The 23,344-nt window shown below is 43.3% G+C and overlaps 3 protein-coding genes across 4 annotated transcripts; 2 read left to right on the forward strand and 1 right to left on the reverse strand.

Moving 5' to 3' along the window:
* Positions 1 to 4,883: 4,883 nt before the first annotated feature.
* Positions 4,884 to 9,386, reverse strand: si:ch73-382f3.1 (THAP domain-containing protein 1). Its single transcript, XM_015957331.3, has 4 exons — positions 9,031 to 9,386; positions 8,690 to 8,849; positions 5,638 to 5,813; positions 4,884 to 5,488 (listed from the first exon to the last, which is right to left on the reverse strand). The coding sequence occupies exons 1-4, from the start codon at positions 9,178 to 9,180 to the stop codon at positions 5,108 to 5,110; spliced, it is 867 nt and encodes a 288-aa protein (XP_015812817.3). The 5' UTR covers positions 9,181 to 9,386; the 3' UTR covers positions 4,884 to 5,107.
* A 302-nt stretch (positions 9,387 to 9,688) lies between these two features.
* On the forward strand, positions 9,689 to 13,629 carry toe1 (target of EGR1, exonuclease). The gene is made up of 8 exons (XM_015957330.3): positions 9,689 to 10,013; positions 10,128 to 10,168; positions 10,459 to 10,555; positions 10,650 to 10,808; positions 10,919 to 11,032; positions 11,212 to 11,360; positions 11,494 to 11,656; positions 12,448 to 13,629. The coding sequence occupies exons 1-8, from the start codon at positions 9,900 to 9,902 to the stop codon at positions 13,099 to 13,101; spliced, it is 1,491 nt and encodes a 496-aa protein (XP_015812816.3). The 5' UTR covers positions 9,689 to 9,899; the 3' UTR covers positions 13,102 to 13,629.
* Positions 13,630 to 18,186: 4,557 nt separating this feature from the next.
* tmem53 (transmembrane protein 53) lies at positions 18,187 to 20,211 on the forward strand. Of its 2 annotated transcripts, XM_015957332.3 has the most exons (4): positions 18,187 to 18,276; positions 18,361 to 18,481; positions 18,630 to 18,733; positions 18,822 to 20,211. In XM_015957332.3, the coding sequence occupies exons 2-4, from the start codon at positions 18,427 to 18,429 to the stop codon at positions 19,533 to 19,535; spliced, it is 873 nt and encodes a 290-aa protein (XP_015812818.1). In that variant the 5' UTR covers positions 18,187 to 18,276; positions 18,361 to 18,426; the 3' UTR covers positions 19,536 to 20,211. The 2 variants fall into 2 exon arrangements, with proteins under 2 accessions (XP_015812818.1, XP_070412226.1); XM_070556125.1 differs by lacking the exon at positions 18,187 to 18,276 and having other exon boundaries at positions 18,288 to 18,481.
* The last annotated feature ends 3,133 nt before the right edge of the window (positions 20,212 to 23,344 follow it).

A 23,344-nucleotide genomic window follows, 5' to 3' on the forward strand; every position in this document is an offset into this window, starting at 1 on the left:
GACTCAGATTTCGGTAAATAACCACTTCTACTTACTGTAAATTACACCAAATACTCTTTTGATATACATTTTAAATGAGGGAATCAAAGTGTGTGGTCATGTTATTATTTGATTAAAAAAAGTTCCAAAAGTAGAAAATACTGCAGAACTAAAACTCTTTTGATTGTTTCTACATCAGAGAAAAGATTGTGTTGAGATCCTTCTTAAAAACCTCATGTTTGTGTACTTATACTACAACTTTCTGTGTAAACCTACAAGCACTGTTTCTATCCATCCATTCATCCATCAATGGCCCAGTCCCAATAGGTGAGTGCATAGGGAGTCCCGATCCTCAAGTGGGGAAGGTGACCACGCCCTTTTGCACCCTTGATCCACACTTCCCCAAGTCCACATCGATGAGGTCTTCGGGCAAGGTTATAACCCACAATCCATTGCTGCATGGGAATTTTGAGAAGGCAGAACAACGGCTCAAGTGTTTTTTCTGAAAATATGTATTTTCAATTGAAAGATGATTATTTAAAGATGATTAATGATATTGTTTTAGACTAAGATTCAATGTGGAAATTAATAAATGTTAAATTCTGTCAAATAATAGTTTGTTTGAAAGTTGTTAATGAAGATTATTATTTTTTTAAAGCAGCACAAACAGCAACTGGTATCTCCATCCCATCACAGTCATTGACTCAATGCTTCCTGTCCCAGTTCGGCACACTTTGTACTGAAAACTCGAAGCCTTACTGCGCACCTCCTCTAAGTGCACTTCACAGAAGGGAGTAGGGTGCAATGTGGGTAATAGGATTGGGCCATCGTTCGCATCTTCGGGGTCGGGTTGCAGGGGCAATAGCCTAAGCAGAGAAGTCCAGACTTCCCTGCCTCCAGCCAATTGGGCCAGCTCCTCCGGGGAAATTCCAAGGCATTCTCCGGCCAGCCGAGAGATATAGTCCCTTCAGAGTGTCCTGGGATTCATTTAGGTCTCCTCCTGGTTGGACATGCCTGGAAAACCTCACCAGGTAGGCGCCCAGGAGGCATCCTAACTAGATGCTAGAGCCACCTCAACTGGCTCCTCTTGATGTGGAGGAGCAGCAGATCTACTCCAAGCCCCTCCCAAATAACTGAGCTTCTCGTCCTATCTCTAAGGAAGAGCCAAGACACCCTGTGTAGAAAGCTCATTTCGGCCACTTGTATCCGTGATCTCATTTGTTCGGTCACTACCCAAAGCTCGTGACCATAGGCGAGGGTAAGAACATAGATTGACCAGTAAACCGAGAGCTTTGCCTTCCAGCTCAGCACCCCAACAGACTGATACAACACCTGCATTGCTGCAGATGCAGCACCAATCCACCTTTCAGTCTCCTGTTCCATCTTTCCCTCACTCGTGAACAAGACCCCCAAGATACATAAAACTCCTCCGCTTGAGGCAGGATCTCGTCCTGCGTGTTATAACAATACCACTGCAAGATAAATCGATGTGATTTTGTAGTTATTTGAGCCCTTTGATCAGGTCCTGGTGAGATTTAAGCAATAAAACATGCTTAAAAACAAAAAAAATTACATTTGAAAAGTTTTAACAGTAGAATTGTGATATTCAACCACATTGAGCCAACAAACAGCTCTTGTGCCAAATATAAGACGAATCTCTTTGAAGTATTTGAGTTTTAATATTCTGCACGAGCACCAGAATGTGCGTTTCTTTAAACCTGAACAGCATAAAAGACATATTGCATCACATCTAGGAAAAGGATGAGTTGGGAATACTGTCCCACAATTCCCTTCTGCAAATACATTTATTGCATAACTTTAACAAATATTTGGTCACAGTGAGAGACTTTGTGTCAAATCTCTGATAAGAAATTATTATAAAACTTCACTTTTACAACTGGTTTGTTATGACATTCATGTTTACTCATCTATTGACCCAGTTTGGGGTTATGAGCTGGGCTGCAGCACAATGTTCAGCCAGGAGGGATCTTCACTTCATTAGAGGGTTGACAAACAAACATGTGCTGGCTCCTGTAGTCCTTCTGACGTCTCCCAGTAATAAAACAAGCTTCAACACTGTGGGAGAAAGACACAGTGTTGAATGCATGAATGAAGCATGAATGAAGGTGAAATTCTGTCCGTTTCTTTTGGACATTTTAGGATGAATTCTAGTCCCATTAGTCATCATCACACACTTGTGAAATTCATCTCTGCATTTGACCCATCCCCGTGGGAAGCAGTGAGCTGCAGCTGCTGTTGTGCTCGGCATCTATTTGGTGGTTTCACACCAACACCTAAATGCTGAGAGTCAAGCATTTTTAAAGTCTTTGGTATGATCCGACCGAGATTTGAACCCTGACCTCCCCGTCCTAGGGCCGATATGCTACCACTAGCCCACTGAGAAGATTAATCTTTTCATTATGAAAAGCATCCATAAATGGACAGCATAAAAGGTCAGAGCAACACTTTACAATTAGAATCCCTTTATTAACATTACTTAGTGCATTATTAAGCATTAATGAACTATTAAATAAAGTATTAACAACTGCTTACCTATATTATATGTAATGCATTATTATGCAAACACTCCCCCTGGCCCTTTGTCCTAACCTTAAGGTCACTTCATTGTAAAAAATAACAATAATGCTATTTAAAGGATCTTTTGTTTATTGATGCTTAATAATGCACTAAGTAATGGTAATAAAAGACCCTTATTGTAAAGTGTTACCAAGTCACAAACTCAAAGGTTAAAACAGAAATAAGACTGAATGAATTGGTGCATTTTTGGGGGGTGTTTGCTCCTGACACGACTCTTTATTGTGATTAAACTGTGGTAAACATTTACTCACCATACAAATACCAAGTCTGCAATGTTAGTGACTTGGTCAAAGTCCATCTGGGACGAAAAGTAAACTAATCAGTGTGTGAATGGCTGCGAGCAGGTGGATTGTCAACGTCACTCATTCAATCGCATATAAGTGGGCGTTAACCCGGATGTGGACGTGGCGTTCCACCTGGCTTGGCGTGTTGCAGCAGACCAAACTTCCACGTAAGTGCGGGTATTTTTGACTAAAACTGATTAAATAAGAACGTGTCGCCCTAACAAATGCTTGCATGTTTAGTCTATGGTCTTGCTGTGCCAAGCCTCTGCATGACATTACTTTGATTGCACCCCATGGCAAGAGGAGCAAGTTTTCACGGTGTTTGCACAGTGACCGGCACCAGGTGCTCGGTGCGATTCTGGCAATGCGATGTGTGCATCTACAGCCTGACGCAAATAAAAAGTTACACCCGTCGAAGCTCTCCTCATTTCTTTTGGATGCCAAGGGGCAGCAACACAGTGTTCACTCCAGCTTACATTCATGGCAGCCCTATAATAATAATAATAATAATAATACTACTACTAATAATAATAACATGTAAACACCTAAAAGGTCATGTTTTATTATTTATTCTCAATCTCCAATCAGCTTGCAGGATCTGCCACAAACCAAACTTTTCATAACAGAAGTTTTCAATACAATAAAATGCAAAAATATGTTTAAATTATGTAACTTTATTATTGATAAAACTTCTTATAGAAGAAGAATTGTACAAAAGAGATCACATCCATTTTTGTTTAAAGCCTTTTCAAGATTTATATCTGGAGACGCATCCTCAAAAAATGACTTCACCAAAACTAAAACACATGCTTTCAATAAATCCAGGTTGGGTTCAGCATCCCATCAAAACTCAAACATACCCATTTGACTTATTTATCCCAAATATTTTTATGTTTAATGGAACCAGAAGAGCTTTCAGATGAGAGACACTTCACTTCAGAACAAGCAGCAAATTCACCAAAAAACACACACTGTGCAAATTTTCCACAAAATTCGTGTTTCAAGAGCGTCACAACTCACCTGAGCAAATGCATCTATGAAACATCTCATATGGGCCATTCCCATCTGTACCGGGTCGGCCCGGGCCGGGTAGCGTAGGTTGTTTACATATCTGGGTGGCCTGGTATTTTTCCGGGCCAACCAAGGCTCATTCTCAGCCCTCTTCTCGAGGGGGTCTGCTTCAGGCCGACCAGGGCCAACACACCCACTGCTGACAGCAAATTCACACCTTCCATTAGAGCAAGCCTCTGATTGGTGGGTAGAATCAGCCCACATGGGCTTAAGGCAAGGGTGTGTGGAATCAACCGGGCCAGGCTGGGGCCGACTGGGGCTACCCGGCCCGGGCCGACCCGGTACAGATGGGAATGGCCCATTTGATTGCACCCCATGGCAAGAGGAGCAAGTTTTCATGGTGTTTGCAGTGACCGGCACCAGGTGCTCGGTGCGATTCTGGGAATGATGTGTGCATCTACAGCCTGAAGCAAATAAAAAGTTACACCCGTCGAAGCTCTCATTTCTTTTGGATGCCAAGGGGCAGCAACACAGTGTTCACTCCAGCTTACATTCATGGCAGCCCTATAATAATAATAATGATGATAATAACATATAAACACCTAAAAGGTCATGTTTTATTATTTATTCTCAATCTCCAATCAGCTTGCAGGTTCTGCCACAAACCAAACTTTTCATAACAGAAGTTTTCAATTCAATAAAATGCAAAAATACGTTTAAATTATTTAACTTTATTATTGATAAAACTTCTTATAGAAGAAGAATTGTACAAAAGAGATCACATCCATTTTTGTTTAAAGCCTTTTCAAGATTTATATCTGGAGACGCATCCTCAAAAAATGACTTCACCAAAACTAAAACACATGCTTTCAATAAATCCAGGTTGGGTTCAGCATCCCATCAAAACTCAAACATACCCATTTGACTTATTTATCCCAAATATTTTTATGTTTAATGGAACCAGAAGAGCTTTCAGATGAGAGACACTTCACTTCAGAACAAGCAGCAAATTCACCAAAAAACACACACTGTGCAAATTTTCCACAAAATTCGTGTTTCAAGAGCGTCACAACTCACCTGAGCAAATGCATCTATGAAACATCTCATAGTGTGCCGAGACACATGCATGAATCTCTTTTATAAATGTTCATGCATCTAATATTTACAGCTGCAGATTAAAATCTTTACCCAGTCTGTGCTTTTTGAGAGTCACTGATTCACACGCTCTGCTGGGATCAGGACAAAACACCAATCAGTTCCTCTTCGTTGTCTCCCACATCTTCTATTGGACTGTCACACGTCGCCATAAGTCCCAGGCCCAGCTCAGCCAGCTCCTCGCAGCTCATGTCAGTCGTCACCATGATCTTAGTCTCCAAGCGGTTACACAGAGTCCTGTAGGAGGGCAGAGGGTAGCCGATCTCTCTCAGGTACTCGTAGCCTTTGGTTCCAACAGCACAGCGGATCTTTCTGGCTTTCAGGATTGTCTCTGGTGACCAGACAGCTCGACGCGAGCGCTTGGCGAGGGACAGAGCCCTAACTTGGTCTTCGTACAGAAAGTTCTGGAGGCCCTTCTCGATCCGATCGAGCCGGTACAGACGCTTCTTCATCTCCTCAGCCTGACAAATACAGTTGGTGAAATGATTCTCTGCACGTTCGAGTCTGATCATTTTCCTTAACTGCTGCGTAATAAATGACAACTTCAACCGAGTAATTACTAAATAAACAAAAATAAAGAGATAAGACACCATGACAGCAACCCTCCTACCTCTCTTTGCAGTCTTGCAGTGTGCTGCATCTCCTGCTCTAGCTTTTTCTTGAGGAGTTGACACTGTGTGCAGTGATGCTGGTCTCCATCCGTCCTTTCTGCATCCTCCTCTTCCATCCCAGGCAGCAGGGAACGTCTGGCATAGCCATGATCCCCAAAATTGAGCTCCTTTTCCACTAAAAACACAAGAAAACATCTTCACCAGGGAGATCTACTGGTGCTTACACATTAGGTTCAGCAGGGTTGGGTACCGGACCAGAATTTAGTTTCACACCTGGGTCAGATAAGCGTTTTCTGTTCTGAGGTGATTCTTTTTTTCAGACCTTTTCCTCACAGGTCTGACTGGGAGAAAGGTGACGCTACGGACTTATTGGCTGGATGAATTTCATGCCTATCGCCTCCGATTGGTGAGTAGAATAAGCCAGCGGGGGACGCTGGCCCTAACGTGTAAGCGCCATGTGCGAGACTTTCTGTTTATCACAAGTAAAAATATTAAAAAAATAAATAACTACATTTAGTGTAAAATTATAATTATATATAAATATACAGATGATGTGCAAACTTTATGTTTCTTGTTTTGCGTTAAAGAAATCAGATTTTGGCCACAAGACATCAGAAAGACTACAGAAGCCTCCTTTAAAGGCCCCGTGTGTGAAATCCATTGAAATCATGATGAAAAATGCGACTCTTTAGCGCCGTGCAGCTCAGAGAAAGTATTGCAGCTACGATGGCTCACTCATGAGTTTGACTGTATAACCAATTTCCAACTTGCGTAGCCGAACCTACACAAAGCTTAAAACAGGCTACTCAACCTCTTTACAAAAGCATTTATAATCATGACTGTTTTATCAGCCTACCGGTCCTGAAGCTGTCACGATTCACACACGGAGGAGGGGTGACATCAGCCGGGAGGTCAGGTGTTGTAAGAAATTGTGTTCCCCCGAAATATTCTGTCCCCCCGTGTCGGGAGATCACACTTCAGGCTATTTTCACAATATTTGTGATCAACTTTTACTGGAAAATGATGTAATGTAATATGCTTGTGATTTTTTTTATCTGTATTTCCTCCTAAAACAATAAAAAAGATACAGTAAAAAACATTCTTGTTCACTCTTTTGCAGCAAGCTTATTTATCATTTTTGAAAGTTACGTAAAAGATGTAATCTCACTCAGTTTAACCATCTTTTATGTGAGGTAGTTTAGTCCTCATAATGAACAAGTTCTGTGAATTTGGAAATATTTGCTCTCCACTGCCTAAGGGAAACAGAATATTTCAGGGGAACATAATTTCCCACAACACCCGTTTCACGTGGATCACGGAGCCTCGATGTAAACAAACTGGCTGCCGCTACCAGCTTTTATGGATATGGAGCGATCACTGGCTGATCGTTAACCACGGCTGGTTCAGGAGTGTTCATGAGCCGGGGACATGCTGGACATTAAGTAAAATATGCTGACTTATCCACCAGCTAATCGTGGCTCATGGCTGGCGTGGTGGAGATCGGTGTCATGAGCTACCGAGCTACTAGTTAGCCATGGCTAGAGCCGGGGAGATGATGTGTATGCTGAGTGTAAACTCCCACGGATTACCAGCAAAAGGAGACCCAAGTCTAAAGGTAACATTTGAGAAGAAGCCCTCTGAGTCGGAGCGTCTCAGTAACACGTGGAGAACTACATCGCTTTAAGTAAAGTGTCGTGGAGATCAAGTAAACAACACTGATTAGCCACTGGCTAACGCTGGAGCGTGTTGGCTGAGACGGCAGGCTGCGGGAAGAGAGGAGACTTGAGTAGAAGGACTTTGGAACGGACACGTTGGGACCGGATCGGGAGTTCTGGTACTATGAAAAGACGGATGAACAACGTGAGGTGAGTTTGGGAGTCAGAGACACTAATCGGAGGCTGGCGTTCAGATAATATCGGGCGGGGATCAGAACATATGCGGCTTTCTTGTGTTGGACATGATGGCGAACTGACAAAATTTGTGTCTTTTGATTTAATTTTTTTATTCAAACTAACAAGTACAGCAACAGTGTAGCTATTCTTTTATATTTCTTTGTTGAATTAGCAGACTCCATGCTTCCAGGGTGCACTGCTGCCCTCTGCTGGTTCTTTCAGGTTACAGTCATAGTGCAAACGGGTAACGTGGAGCTCGTATGTCCCTAAACAGCTACTGTAATTTAAGATGGTGGAAGACCATGGAGCATCGACCACAGTTTATGTATATAAAAATGTATAATTTGAAGTTGATGGGAATATTTAGAATTGACGTTGGTGAGAAATGTTAGTGAAAAAGGACAAGTTTGTGAACAGGAAACACAGAATTTGATAGTAAACAGGTAAATATATCACACACCGTGCCTTTACAGGTGCATTATGTAGAAATGAAGTACCAATGACATCCTGTGGTAAAATTTGGTAACTGCAACCACTTTAAACCACTCTGGAGCTTTTTGCCAGCCATTGTCAAATCACAATTGTCGGCGCTGCAGTATTAGCTCACAGGAGACACGGCAACCCCACTCACTGATGGTAAACAGTAGTTACATCCCTCCTTTCTTCGTTTTGAAAAGTAGAAAAACTGACAATCCCTGCAGCCAGTTGGATACGAAATATATTTCAGTATAACCTTCCTTCTAAAATGACAAACGTTAGAATCTTTTGGGATTTTCTCACTGTAAAATCATCACTATATTCTAACATACTGCACTTTTAATTATACATTTCTTGATATAAGGTCAATATTTAGACTTTCCTCACACAAACACATCTTTATTTTTGAATAGATCTAGACCAACATTTGAGACAAACATTTTAGTGTGTTCCTCTAATACTTTCATGTGTCATTTGGTTAGGGTTGGCCATTTCTTTGGGCTTTGATGGAAAAAATAACTAAAAATAAGCTGGTGGGAAGAAATGAAGCCTAACAGCAAACATAACCACAAAAATACAATTGAATAAAATGAGAGAAAGACAAGTCTGCTAAATGTGAATGAAGAGTTGATTCACATTGTTATAGTTCAATAGTAACATTGAATAAGTAGACCTTAGTTACCTGGTTCAGGTTTCAGTGGTAGCAGGATGTATGGAGATGTGACTGCAGGGTAGGGAGGTTCTCCAGCACTGAACAAAGTGGGAATAGCGTTTGGCTTCAGCTTCTTCCCACCAGCTGATGACCTGGCTATTTCCTCAAACTGATTCTGCTCAAAATGATCCTTAAAGAAACAAAACAAAACAAACACAGTAAACACGCACCTTTAGTCCAGATGACGCAAATCACAACAAATTAAAACCATGAGAGCTAAATATTTGGATTATTTTATTATTTATCCTGACACACTGTATCTATTTTCAGGTTGTTTCTTTCAGAGCTCATTTAGTGATGCTGAAACTTACTTGACACAGTCTGGAGTGAGGGGTCGGTTCAAAGTCACGTCGACAGTTCATCACCCATTTTTTCTTCCGCAGGGGATCTTTAGGAAACCTAAACAACTGTTTGCCTATACTGGATGAATTGGAGCAATTCGGAGCGGAGCAGCCACCCATTACACACAAATAAATAAAGTTACACGGTCACGATTTTTTCAAAAACAGTGATCTGGCTCACTTGAGACTTTTTACCATTATTTTTAGCAACGACTTTTGCGATGCAAGGACAACATAAACATAAATTCAGTTAAAATGTTAACTTGTAAAAACTAGAAATTCTACAGAAAACGTTTAGTAAATAAAATATAATAAAAATCATTTAAAAGCACTTAATGTTGATAAAATAATTCTGAGTTTGTTTGAGCCAAAATGGCGCACTCATCCTAGGTAATGATATGAGTGACGTAAAAGTCGCATGTGTGCGAGTAAGTGCCTGACGGAAAATAATTTTAAATTGCACAAAGTACAACAACTAAAGATAAATCAAAATCTAAACGGTGTATTGTGTTAGTATCATTTTAAGTGCCGAATAAGTAGTTGACAATATATTTTATAACAATTTATTTGTATTTTGACTCATGCGCCAGCATAGCCACCAGTTTCATTTTCATTCAGGACCCCAAGAAGCACGCTGAAATATTTACGGCCGACTCTGTTGTCGTTGTGGATGAAAACTGAAATGTTAACAATTTAAGTAGATAAACTTAAAATACTATGACAGATCTCTGTATGAAAAGAGTGAAAATTAATTCTTTATAAAATAGTTTGCCAGGATTGTCGCTTACGTCCGTCTAGCCTTCCGTAACATTCTGACTTAGTGAAATATCCAGATAAATATGTCAACTTCGCTTACAGTTCCTGTAATTGATGTCCAGAATGATAACTTTAAGGAGCTTTGGCCTGCTATGGTTGTTGCAATTAAAACGTCTTCTTTTATTGCACTCGACACTGTGAGTATTCCTGCTGCACACGGCTCAGATATGAACAAACCTGTCCACGTGTTGTACTGATTTTATTAGACTGTTCTGGAGGTTTGGTGAAATAACAGATGTGTGTTGCTGCAGGAGCTGAGTGGTTTGGGAAACAGGAAGTCCTTGCTTGCGGAGTGAGTACAAACATCAGAATCACACCGTTTTGTCGGAGTTACATTCAGGCGTTTTGTGAAGACGTGTCCCCTCCTGCTAAAATGTAAACATTCTGGCATAGAAAACACAGGCTACGTGCCATCAGGTAATGAGGCAGTTGCATGTACTTGAGCTTGTTTTCCAGTTTTAGAAAAGCTTAAAGAGGCTGCAGGGCAAAACAGGAGGACAGTTTTTGACAGGGTTACATATTTGTCTGCAGCTCGAGCTGGTTGCTGGTTCCCCTGCCCTCACGCCTGTTGCTATGTTTCAGATCTATAGAAGACAGATACAAAGCAATATGCCATGCTGCTCGCTCCCGCTCCATCCTCTCTCTGGGAATCGCCTGCTACAAGAAACTAGACCACAAGGTAAAACACCACACAACCCTACATTTACTACTGTGAACGTCTTATGCACATGGTATTCATTCTTTGTTCCTTTTCTTGTTTGTGCTGCTTTCAGGCTCCAGATACGTACCTGGTACAGGTGTATAACCTGACCCTGCTGTGTTCAGAGGAGTACATCATAGAGCCCCAGTCCGTCCAGTTCCTGGTGCAGCACGGATTTGACTTTAACAAGCAGTACAGCCATGGCATCCCTTACTGTAAGGGCAACAGTAAGGTGATGGACTTTTTGAACGTTTCGCCTAGGCTCCGTCCAGCTCATTTAACTCTCTCCTCCAGTGTCATCTGATCACAAACTGTCCTTTTGCTCATTTTCTTGTCTGCAAGGGAGAAGCAGATGACCGTGGAGTCCACATCCGAGCGTTGTTCACCGAATTGCTGCGCGCCAGCAAACCCCTGGTGCTCCACAATGGCCTCATCGACATGGCCTTTCTTTATCAAGTATGAAGAATTCTGATTTTGTTTTACCTCCGATCCTAAAGGTCTTTAAAAGTCCCGCATTAATACAGCATCCGCTTTTAAATTCATGCTAGTTAACATCTTGTCTTTTGCACAGCAAGCTGGATGTTTTATTCCAGGTGTATTTATGCTAATGACAGGATTTTGTCTTTTTCTGCCAGAGTTTCTATGCTCACCTCCCAGACCGCCTGACCACCTTCACAGCTGACCTGTCTGAGATGTTTCCTGCTGGAGTTTATGACACCAAATACGTGACAGAGTTTGAGCTCCGGCTGTCTGCCTCCTATCTGGAGTACGCCTATAAGAAATGGTAAGAACCGGGGTATAAGTTGTCATGAATTGTAGAGTTGATAGGAAATTATTAGATCTGTACATTTCATGATAACATCAAAGTCACATCTGAGCTGATGGAATGCTTTTGTCTTCATATTCTTGTCTCCTAGTTATTTGGATAACAGTCGTCGTGTCACCTCGGGTTCACCAGAAACTCGGGTTCACTTAGAGTTTTGTCAGTATGCTGGCCACATGTCCATTTACGTGGACTACAGAGAGTGTCCAGCTGTGACCACAGCAGAGGGACAAACTGACATCTGCCAGCGCTTCTCCGTAAGTATCGAGTTTTAGTTCAAGTTCATGTCAACTCAAACTCCCAACGACTTCAGCTGGGCCTCCTTCTAACGCCTGATTTATGCTTCTCCGTCTGCGTCAGTGCGGAGACACGCAACGCCATTATCCGTCCTTGTGTAGGACACGCAAGTACGTACGGAGTCGAGCCCACTTTTTTAAACATCCGTCGAACGAGACGGATTACGCATGCTTGTGATTGGTCAGGACGCCGCTGTTGTTTACAGCGCCGCCATTGCAAAGAGAGCCGAGTTTAACTAGCGGCAGACACGGAGAAGCTTGAAGAATACCTCGTGAAAAAACTCTAAAAATATGAATGTTTAGTCCTCCCGTGACTGGAGGAGTGAAAAGATGCGCAGCAAGCGTTTTATTTGTAGATGGAAATGACAGGAAACGTGGGTTTAGAGGTGGGGAGCGCATGAAGAGGTGGGAGAATGAGAGACAAATATGTCCGTGTAAAAAGTCTCTTATATACACAAAAAACACAATATAAACACACGATCTTGGACCGATACATGACAGGATACCACAGAACAGCGCTACGCCCTCTGTTGTCCTGGCGGGGAATTGCTTTGCAACGCTCTCCAGGAGACGGAGAAGTAAAAGAGCAAAACGCTTCCGTCAATCCGTGCGTGTCTGTCCCTTGCGGAGCTGACGGAGAAGCATAAACCAGGCTTTAGAGGCGTTCCTAGTTATAAACGGGTCCGATAGCTTCTAACCTGGACTCTTAAGTTACTGTCCTACCTTTGCATTCTTGTCTTTTCGCCTGCCAGGCTTTCGGCTGGTGTCCGAATGGCACCAAGTGTCCGCTGTCCCATGATACAGACCTAATCATCCTGCAGGATGAGAAGTGCAAAGAGGACAAAAGGAAGAAAAGAAAAAGACAAAGAGAGAAAAGGAAACGAGGAGAAGCAGCTGAAGTGATTTCTGACGGTGCCCCACAAAACAAAAGACACAACATGGAAGTGGATGAAGAAGAAGGAACCCAGGGAGAGCAGCAGGAGCAAAGGGCAGAGCCTCAAATGGACAGCGATGGAAACGGCAAACAGGACGAGGGGAATGGGCCGTGTGAAGACGAAGCAGGTAGCAGAAACTCGACAGGCCCGGCTGAGGAAAGCAGAACAGGTGTGGATGATGCTGAGAGGAGGAAGAAGGCTGACACAGGAACACACCGGGCAGGCTTTGACGCCTTCATGACCGGATACATCTTTGCCTACTCCTGTGTGCTCACCGAGGAGGAGGTGGAAGCAGGAAGAGATGAGGCAGAGCGCTCGTGGCTCCCCGCCTGTAATAATAAGGTTTACCTCAGCGGCAAGGCAGCTCCTCTCAATGTAGTTAAAAGCACCTTCTCCAAGTCCTCCAAAGCTCATATCCAGAAGATGGAAATGGTGTGGGGGGCAAAAAGTAATTCTACACACCAGAGTTGACATTTCAAGATAAGGGACCATGTGATTGATGTATGTCACTTTTCAGTTTATTGCTTTGACTCTTTTACTAATATTTGTTTTAAGTCAACCAGTCCCCGAGTGCTTAGCTGTATCAAAGCGAACACGAGCTTCGCCACACTGTCCGCTCTAGTTGGTCATAAATATATTAGGAGTTTGGGTTTTTTTGCTGACAGGCTCGTAACAAACAAACATTCTGAGGATAATCATCGTTAAGCAGCAAGCTGCTCTATTATTTTCCTAATTAAAAATTAATAATCAGATTATTTTTGAGAAAATGACCCATTTCTGGTGGCTGGCTGCTGATTTTCTTTCACTAAACACGTTTACATTAAAATAAGGTCATCATCAGCAGTTTTTAGTTTTTGGTATAAAAAAACTTTTTACTCAACTTCATTAATACACTTAAACTACTAAATGAGGTAGAAACCCCATCAGGTAAACTACTTCCTTCACATAAAGGCAGATGTTGTATTTCCTGTTTTTGTGGTAATAAAAGTTTAAAACGATTGTGTGTTCATGAGGTTTTTCAGCTCTTGAGCTCATTCAGAGTTGAAAATAAGAATAAAAACAATAAATAGCGATGAAAACTAGTTTTCCATGACTTGTGGGCGACAGTAAATGACTGCTGGTGTTTAGCAGTCTCAGATGCTTTGCACCAAAGTGTGTTGGAAATAAAATTCTGTTACACCAAAATCCATTTATTAAATAAAGACGGTAACAGTTAAATTTGTACATATAAAAATGCATCAGGAAAGTAACTGTTGCACAATACAGCTGCATGGTAGTGACCCCGGCTGGTGGCACTGTGGCCCTATAAGAAAGTTGCCTGTTCAAATCCCCTGAACTTCTTTCGTTGTTATTTTGACTGTTCGGACACTTAGAAAGCAGCTAAAAACTCCTTCCATTTAAAATGCATTTGAAAGTTTTATTTTTCCATTTGTATTATGATCTTATTTGTTTAGTCAGTTTGTTTGTTTTAATTAATCTTTGTCTTTTAATAAAGGTTTTAAGTTTGATGTGATTTTCTTTGTGAGATTTTTCTTTCCGTGATAAACTTTTCTGACTTACTATGGCCTTTCCACATGGAAGACAAACAAGTTCTCATGCATGGGCTTTCTTTGAAAACATGCATGTTAGTTTCTTTGTTGAGTCTAATTGTCCTTAGGTGAGTGTGACGTCCCCGACAGGAGATGTTAAAATGTGAAGGAGGGGGTAACAAGAAATGCGACAGTGGAGTTAAAATTGGTTTATCTGCTATAAAAGTTTCTAATAAGTGCAAACAGATGGCGAGCATTATTAAGATAATGTAAAACAAACAAAAAAAAACCTCAAAAAGGTTAACATTAAAAGAGCAGTTACATACATTAAAATCACCTGGGTAAAACTTATGTTAAAAGCTTTACCAAACAGAAGGTGTTTTAGAAACCAAAGTTTATAAAATTGCATCACCAAGTTAACCTTTAAAACATCCCTCTGGATCACTCAGAGGTTTAACTCTTTAAAGCTCATCAACTCGGAGTTAAAACTATGAAAGTCAAAATTCTTCAAAAACAAAGGTGTTTAAAATAAACTCTGTGGCCTGGAAGACAGCAGAACCCCTGCGCTGCTGCCTTCCAGACTGCTGAAGGCACAGCCTTTTTATCCAGGTGTTGGTCATCAGCAGGATTCAGATCAGCTGTGCTCCTCAGCAGCCTCGAAGAGAGGGGGGGGGGGGGGGGGGCGGTGTCAGGCTGATCACCGGGGCTGGGTGATCCTGGCTTCTGCATCCCAATGGCCAGGCTGGTAGCCGTAGTGAGTGTGTGAGACTGGTTGTGGGTCTCTGGCACTGTGATGGACTGGTAACCTGTTCAAGGTGTCCCTACCTCTCATCCAGTGAATATATTAGTGAGGAGCAGTGGTTCTACTCCGAGTCCCTCCCGAATGTCCGAATATATTCACTGGATGAGAGGTAGGGACACCTACCTTATATTTCCATTATAATGGAAATAGACACATATGGCCCGAGGATAAAGTGGTCCAGAAAAATGAGTGGAAGTTTTACAATGAGAACATAATCCTGAATAAGATGCAATGAAAAAGTTGATGATCTAACAACATTTTTGCTAATTAATTTGTTTCCAATTTGTTGTTTTCGTTGTCGTCTTCCTCCGCTTATCCGGGTCGTGGGGGCAGCATCCCAACTAAGGAGCTCCAGACCGTCCTCTCCCCGACCTCCTTCACCAGCTCCTCCGGCAGGACCCCAAGATGTTCCCGGACCAGATTGGAGATGTAACCTCTCCAACGTGTCCTGGGTCGACCCGGGGGCCTTCTGCCGGCAGGACATGCCTGAAACACCTCCCCAGGGAGGCATCCAGGAGGCATCCTGACCAAATGCCCAAACCACCTCAACTGACTCCTTTCGATTCGGAGGAGCAGCGGTTCTACTCCAAGTCCCTCCCGAATGTCCGAGCTCCCCACCCTATCTCTAAGGCTGAGCCCGGCCACCCTATGGAGGAATCTCATTTCAGCTGCTTGTATCCGCGATCTTGTTCTTTCGGTCATTACCCAAAGCTCATGACCATGGATGAGGATTGGGACGTAGATAGACCGGTAAATCGAGAGCCTGGCTTTCTGGCTCAGCTCCCTCTTCACCACGACAGATCGGCTCAGCGTCCGCATCACTGCAGACGCTGAACCAATCCACTTGTCGATCTCCCGATCCCTCCTACCCTCACTCGTGAACAAGACCCCGAGATACTTAAACTCCTCCACTTGAGGTAGGACCTCTCCCCCGACCTGGAGTTGGCAAGCTACCCTTTTCCGGTCGAGAACCATGGTCTCAGATTTGGAGGTGCTGATCCTCATCCCAGCCACTTCACACTCGGCCGCAAACCTACCCAGCAAGAGCTGAAGGTCAGAGCTGGATGAAGCTAGGAGGACCACATAATCTGCAAAAAGCAGAGACGAGATTCTCCTGCCACCAAACTCGACACACTCCACATCACGGCTGCACCTAGAAATTCTGTCCATAAAGGTAATGAACAGAACTGGTGTCAAAGGGCAGCCCTGGCGGAGTCCAACCCTCACCGGGAACAGGTCCGACTTACTACCGGCTATGCGGACCAAACTCACGCTCCTCTGGTAAAGGGACTGAATGGCCCTTAACAGAAAGCCACCCACCCCATACTCCTGGAGCGTCCCCCACAGGGTGCCCCTGGGGACACGGTCATAAGCCCTCTCCAAATCCACAAAACACATGTGGATTGGTTGGGCAAACTCCCATGCCCCCTCCATCACCCTTGCAAGGGTATAGAGCTGGTCCACAGTTCCACGGCCAGGACGAAAACCAGATTGCTCCTCCTGTATCTGAGATTCAACTGTCGATCGGACCCTCCTCTCCATTACCTTGGAGTAGACCTTTCCAGGGAGGCTGAGGAGTGTGATCCCCCTATAGTTGGAACACACCCTCAGGTCACCCTTCTTAAAGATGGGGACCACCAGCCAGGTCTGCCACTCCACAGGAACTGCCCCCGATGACCACGCAAGGTTGGGTTGCAAAGACGTGTCAACCACGACAGCCCTACAACAACCATAGCCTTGAGATACCCAGGACGAACCTCATCCACCCCCGGGGCTCTGTCGCTGTGTAGTTGTTTGACTACCTCAGCAACTTCTGCCCCCGAGACTGGACACTCCATCCCCAGGTCTCCCGGCTCTGGTTCCTCCTCGGAATGCGCATAGGTGGGATTGAGGAGCTCCTCAAAGTATTCCTTCCACCATCCGACTATAGCCCCAGTTGACGTCAGCAGCTCCCCATCCCCACTGTAAAGAGTGTGAGCGAGTTGCTGCCTTCCTCTCCTGAGGCACCGGACAGTTTGCCAGAACCTCTTTGGAGCCGATCGATAGTCTTTCTCCATGGCCTCACCAAACTCCTCCCACGCCCGAGATTTTGCCTCGGCAACTGCCACTGCTGCACCCCGCTTTGCTATCCGGTACCTGTCTGCTGCCGAGACCCACAGACCAGCCACGCCCTGTAGGCCTCCTTCTTCAGCCTGACGGCTCCCTGAACCTCTGGTGTCCACCAGCGGGTACGGGGGTTGCCACCGAGACTGGCACCGGCCACCTTGCGACCACAGCTAGCAACAGCCGCCTCTACATTGGCAGAGTGGAACAAGGCCCACTCGGAGTCAATGTCCCCCACTGCTCTCGGGACACGGTCAAAGCTCTGCCGGAGGTGGGAGTTGAAGACCATCTTGACAGGTTCTTCTGCCAGGCATTCTCAGCAGACCCTCACTATGCGTTTGGGTCTGCCAGGTCTACGCAGCATCTTCCCCTGCCATCTGATCCAACTCTCCACCAGGTGGTGATCAGTTGACAGCTCCGTTCCTCTCTTCACTCGGGTGTCCAAAACATACGGCCGAAGGTCAGATGATACGACTACAAAGTCTATCATCGACCTGCGACCTAGGCTGCCCTGGTACCAAGTGTACCAATGGCCGTCGTTATGTTCGAACATGGTGTTCGTTATGGCCAAACTGCAGCTTGCTCAGAAGTCCAATAACGAAACACCACTCGAGTTCAGATCAGGTGGGCCGTTCCTCCCAATCACAACCCTCCAGGTCAAGCTGTCATTGCCCACGTGAGCATTGAAGTCCTCCAGCAGGACAATGGAGTCCCTTGATGTAGCACTATCTAGCACTCGTCCCAGGGACTCCAAAAAGGGTGGGTACTCTGAACTGATATTTGGCCCATAAGCACAAACAACAGTCAGGACCCGTTCCCTAGCCCGAAGGCGCAGGGAAGCTACCCTCTCGTCCCCCGGGGTAAACCCCAACACACAGGCAGAGAGTCTTGGGGCTAACAAAAAGCCAACCCCAGCCCTCCGCCTCTCACCCGGAGCAACTCGAGTTTTTTTCCTGGTTTTTATTTATGTATTTTTTACATGGCTACTACTTGTTGGTCTGTTACCCTAAAATTCCTACCAGATAGTTGATCCGATGAAAAGAATGAAGTCTACCTTTTATTTTTAGGTAATTTATATGATATTCCTGCTCCAGCTGTTCCATGTTTGGTTGTAGCGCCCAGGTTCCACCAGAGGGCGCTGCCGCAGCACCGGTCGGACGCTGCTGCTGCTAAACGCTCCAGAGAAGAAGAGATGTTCCCGTCTGCAGGAAGGTTTGTGTTTCAGCTCCGCTGATGCTCATCAGTTCCGTGTTTCATTAACACAAATAAATTAGTTTAATTCATTCTTCGTTTAAGTGTTTGGTACCGTCGCCTGTAGGAGCCGCATGAGAGAACTGCAGCTCATTCTGAAGCATTAAGAAAATGTCAGCCGATGAAATCGACTACAACATTGTGTTTCCTGATGCGGGCACGACAGGTGAGCAGGATTTTTACCGAGCCACAAAACAGACTCATGGTTTAAAATAAGCGCGTTCCGCTAAAGTGCAGTTAAACATGCTGTTTCTGCCAGGCTGGCTAATGTAGCTTAGCCCTGCTAACAGCCTGGTGTGTGTGTGTGTTTTCAGAGAGACACTGGAAGGGGACAAAGGAGCCAGTTGTGATCCTGTTAGGCTGGGCTGGGTGCAAAGACAAGCACCTGTCCAAATACAGCTCCATCTACAACGAGCAGGTCAGAAACACGTGCAGTTTGTAATCTCTGTGTTCAAAACCTGTGGCATAATAAACACGTGGCACTAATTTGTTCTTGACACCTTTAGGGGTGTGTTACCATCCGCTACACAGCTCCCCTGAAGACCGTCTTCATCTCAGAGTCCTTTGGCTACAAGGAGCTGAGCAGCACAGCCCTCAAGCTGCTGGAGATCCTCTACGACTACGAAGTGGAGAACAGTCCCATCTTCTTTCACATCTTCAGTAACGGGGGCTTCATGCTATTCCGCTACATGGTGGAACTGCTGCACAGTGACAAACAGTTCAGCTCGCTGTGTGTGATCGGGGCTGTGGTAGACAGCGCTCCAGGTAATGCGAATATCCGCGGTGCTCTGCGCGCTCTGTCAGCCACGTTAGGACCCAACATAAGCCCTCTTCTACGGTACTTCCTCTTAGCCCTCTTTGCTGTGACCGTCTTTCTTTTGCGGGTGGTGTTGTATCCTCTGACGAAGTTCATTCACAAAAACCACTATGATGCCGTGCAAGACCGGCCTCCTGCCTGGCCTCATTTCCACCTGTACTCCAGAGCCGACCAGGTGATCCGACACAGGGACATCGAGCAGTTCATGGATACCTTGAAGAAGAAAGGCGTCCCCGTGGACAGTTACGATTTCGTCTCCAGCTCCCATGTCTGTCATTTCCGAGATTTTCCTGAGCAGTATACTCGCAAGTGCCGCAGTTTCCTGGTTGCTTGCATGAAAGACTTGGAAGGAGCGGAAATGAAAAATGTTTACAAAGTCAGTGAAACCTGGAAAAGAAACTGAATTTTTTTCTTAAAATCTGAAAAGCAATCAAACTGCCTAAGTGGTTTGACAAACTTCTGAGAAACTAGAAAGAGAATTTTAATAAATTCTAATATTGCAAAGTTGAAATGAGTCTCCTGTGCACTTGAAGGGAAGGTCCCACTTTTCTGGTGTTAATAAATCCTGGCACACACTGGAACTCTCATGCTGCTGAAGTATGTGGGATAAAGGCGGAGCTCTGCTTCCTCTAATGTTTTTACAACTGTCTTGATCCACATGTCGGCGTAGATCCAACCACAGTTGAACGTCTTAGGGAATGAAGTCTTTGTGCTGTGAAATGTGATGCATTGTAGATTAGTAGTAGTGCATATTACACGATGCAGCTGTATTTAGTTTTAATAAATGTAATTAATGATTTACTGAAATTGGATTGAAGGGGTGCTCATAATGAAGGTAACCGTCATATTAAAGTGATTCTTTTGTTTTTGCAACTTAGAACGTTTTTAAATTGTTGCCTTATGAAGTCAATTTCTTTTAAAATTGTCACAAATGTTTAATTATTCAGCTCTAATATGTGATCCAGTATAAATTTAGTCCAGGATCAAAGTTGCGTGACAATGAATGTATGTCTCCAGCAAAACTAATTTATTCCTCTTAACTGATGTGCCTTCAATAAACCAGAATGCTCACAGTCAAAGATGTCATCCTGCTGATTTTACAGCCATCTTAGCTTTTGTTCTGTGGATTTGAGCTGAAACCAAAGTTCAGTGGGATGCCACACCAGAACTGTTCATTTACATAAAGTACAGCGTGCAAAACTATGATATGAGGCCAAGATTCCAGTACCTGCTTATTTAAGCAGAAGATTAGCAACATGAGGTTACAGGTGCATATTTTGCAAAATGAGTGTCAGAATGATGATCCTATGGTGATGCATATGTGTTTGAAGTGAGTAAATAGGAGATGCGTGTGGTTTGAAACAGTAGCTTAGGGTAGCAATACAGTATGTAAGATTTAGGGATGTTCCGATATCGATATCAGAAGTAATTTGATATCGGCCCAAAAACACAAATTATATCGGATGGCATCAAAAGTCTGATATAAGCAGTCCACTAAGGTTCACATTTTTGCAACCAATGGTAAAAAAAATGTCTTTTCATACTTACTGTTATTGGCTCTTATTCTCCAATTGAGTAAAATCACTTGACCAAGCCTTTCATAAATTCCACACTACGAAACAGGTAAAAGTATGTATGATTAATGCTGATATCGTATCGGTTTGATATTGGTATCGGTCAACACTGAAGGCTGCAATATTGGTATCGTATCGGAAGTGAAAAAGTTGTATCGAGACATCGCTAGTGAGATCAAAACAACACTATACTGTACACACTCTTAGCTACAGCACTCAGTTCAGTTTTAGACGGACCTTATATGCAGTGGCGGCTGGCCAGTAGAGGGCGATAGGGTGCCGCCCTCCCAGTTATCCCCAGTGTTTATAATTTTTATTTAAAAAATAAATAAATAAAATTAACAATAATCACATATTCTAAGTCAATTGTGTATTTTGTAACAAAAATAAATCATATATATATATATTGGTCTCTGCCCAGCGGTGGAGGCTGTAGGCTGTTTTTGAATCACCCAAACAGGACGGGACCAGTCGTCCAATTGCTGACAAGAAAATCAAAGGGTAGGAATGGGAATGTATCCAATCAGCGTCGACTTGTTTCAGAAGCATGATGGGCGATAGAGCTACCGCCAAAGGTTTCGTTGGTGTTCAGTAGATCTCGGCAGAACTCGGCAGAGTCGTTTTTGGTCGTGACTCGTGACGCAGATGTAACATGGACGCCACCGGTGACTACAACCAGCATGGATACCGGATCTCAGCAGCCACTGAATTCAGTTCGGTCTCTTCTCCAGTATCCGTTCGAGAGGAGAACTATGGTGGAAAAACTTAATGTCAAAGAGCTTGGACCAGATCAGCCCGACGTAAAGATAAGCCAGCAGGAGGAGGAGAGAGGTAAACTACACACCAGGCTTCTGGGAAGGCTTGGCTAGCTGGATGCAATCACGCTACTGCGTTATTTTGCTTTCCGTGTTTGTTATTCAAAACGACTGTGACAGATGAGGCATGGATTGAGTCAGGAGTTACGGACATGAAACATTTTTCTGAGAAGGTGAAGAAACATGAGTTATCCCGGGCTCACATGGACAACACGGTGAAGCTACCTATGCTAGGCAGAGCTAACATTGCCATGCAGCTAGAGACGAGGGACACAGGCTTGCAGTGAAGAAACACAATGAAGAAGTGGATCAGAACCGGCACATTTTGTCCAAGAGAGAGATGTCAACACAGTGTATGAGCACAAGGATGACCTCCTCAGATTTTTCCAGATGATCAGAGACTCGGATGACTTTGATCCAATCACTGAGAGAGAGGCAGGAGGCTTTGTGAGAATGCTGGAGGAAGACGATTTCGGCTTTCTGCTGGCATTGTGTCACAAGATCATGCCACATGTGGACATGCTGTTCAACCAGCTGCAGAAGAGGAACATTGACTCTGTCTACATCACAGGGGTCATCCAGAGCTTCACCAACAGTATGCAAAAGATCAGGTACATACTTGTTTATTTAATATTATTGTGATGAAATTCTCCAGTATGTTAGTTTCACAAACAGTAATGTGGATGTGGACCATATATGGTCATGTTATTTTATGTGCAATTTAATGCAGTATTCTTCAACCTTGGTCCGCAAGGCAGTGTGCCAATAGTCAGACACACGTGGATTAATCCCTTTGTCCAATAATGTAAGACAGGAAATAAAAGAGCCGTGCTTAATTCAGGAAATAGTGAAGTTGTGCACAAAGCTCAGAAAGCACAAGTTTGTTTAAAAAAAAATAGCACAGCCCCACCAAAAATATTTTTCACCAGCCGCCACTGCTTATATGAGTGAGAAGGAGTAATTGTGACGAAAAGCTTGAACAAAACTGGTTGTGTTAAACCAAAACCATACAGAGAATTTTTTACCCTCTATCTCAGTGAAGCTGGTTAAAAAAATCTTGTATTTTTGTCCTTTTGTGAATTTTATTGAGAAGAAGGAGGAGGACAATAAGGACCTGCACTTATAAAGCTACAATAGTTATTAAAACACTTGTAAATTATTTCAAAATAAAGAGCTGCAGAGTTTTGGCGTGATCAACAGGGTCTCACCCTAACCATCTGTTTTCTCTTCATTTAGCTAAAAACACAACTGAAATAAATTATATTATTTTTCATCAGAACTTCCTGTAGATTCCTTCAAAATAAAACATACCACTTAAACGTACTATGGGTTTTAAATTAGTGCTAGCAGCATAGTTAGTCGAAACAACAGAAAGCCAGAACTTCTTCACCCATACAAAGTACTAAAACTTAATAAATCTTTGTTATTTATCTGTGTTCAACAATATTAAATCAACAAGCTAAAGCAGGAACTATTAGCAGCTTGCTAGCACTACAAACATCAGATCATACGCCCTCTAGTGGCAACAAGGTGAAACAATCCACAGTAGACTTGGAGGTTTCTTCCTCTTAATACATTTAATTAAGTTATTCATAAGTAACATAAAATAAACATATTAGTTGCAAAATTTTACCAGCATAAGTTTATAGTTTCTAATCATATATATCAGATATTAAACTATTAGTTATTACTTCAAAGACTCATAAATATCCAACAACGTCTAATAAATGCTTAGACATTGATACACATTAATGTATTTGGATTTCATAATGATTGTACAAACTATTCAAAAATAAAATACAAATAAAATGTAATGAAAATGA

The sequence above is a fragment of the Nothobranchius furzeri genome, chromosome 11, assembly GCF_043380555.1.
Source record: "Nothobranchius furzeri strain GRZ-AD chromosome 11, NfurGRZ-RIMD1, whole genome shotgun sequence".
NCBI classification, from domain to species: domain Eukaryota; kingdom Metazoa; phylum Chordata; class Actinopteri; order Cyprinodontiformes; family Nothobranchiidae; genus Nothobranchius; species Nothobranchius furzeri.

What these genes read in the sequence shown, in the direction of transcription:
- si:ch73-382f3.1 (XM_015957331.3), bottom strand. Translation starts at nt 9,180, where the DNA reads ATGGGTGGCTGCTCCGCTCCGAATTGCTCCAATTCATCCAGTATAGGC. An exon ending in CTCACTCCAGACTGTGTCAA is followed by an intron (nt 8,850 to 9,030) that starts GTAAGTTTCAGC and finishes TGTTTCTTTAAG; the next exon opens with GATCATTTTGAGCAGAATCA. An exon ending in CTGCAAGACTGCAAAGAGAG is followed by an intron (nt 5,489 to 5,637) that starts GTAGGAGGGTTG and finishes TGTATTTGTCAG; the next exon opens with GCTGAGGAGATGAAGAAGCG.
- toe1 (XM_015957330.3), top strand. Translation starts at nt 9,900, where the DNA reads ATGTCAACTTCGCTTACAGTTCCTGTAATTGATGTCCAGAATGATAAC. An exon ending in AGGAAGTCCTTGCTTGCGGA is followed by an intron (nt 10,169 to 10,458) that starts GTGAGTACAAAC and finishes GCTATGTTTCAG; the next exon opens with ATCTATAGAAGACAGATACA. An exon ending in ACATCTGCCAGCGCTTCTCC is followed by an intron (nt 11,657 to 12,447) that starts GTAAGTATCGAG and finishes TTCGCCTGCCAG; the next exon opens with GCTTTCGGCTGGTGTCCGAA.
- tmem53 (XM_015957332.3), top strand. Translation starts at nt 18,427, where the DNA reads ATGTCAGCCGATGAAATCGACTACAACATTGTGTTTCCTGATGCGGGC. An exon ending in TCCTGATGCGGGCACGACAG is followed by an intron (nt 18,482 to 18,629) that starts GTGAGCAGGATT and finishes GTGTGTTTTCAG; the next exon opens with AGAGACACTGGAAGGGGACA. An exon ending in GCTCCATCTACAACGAGCAG is followed by an intron (nt 18,734 to 18,821) that starts GTCAGAAACACG and finishes TGACACCTTTAG; the next exon opens with GGGTGTGTTACCATCCGCTA.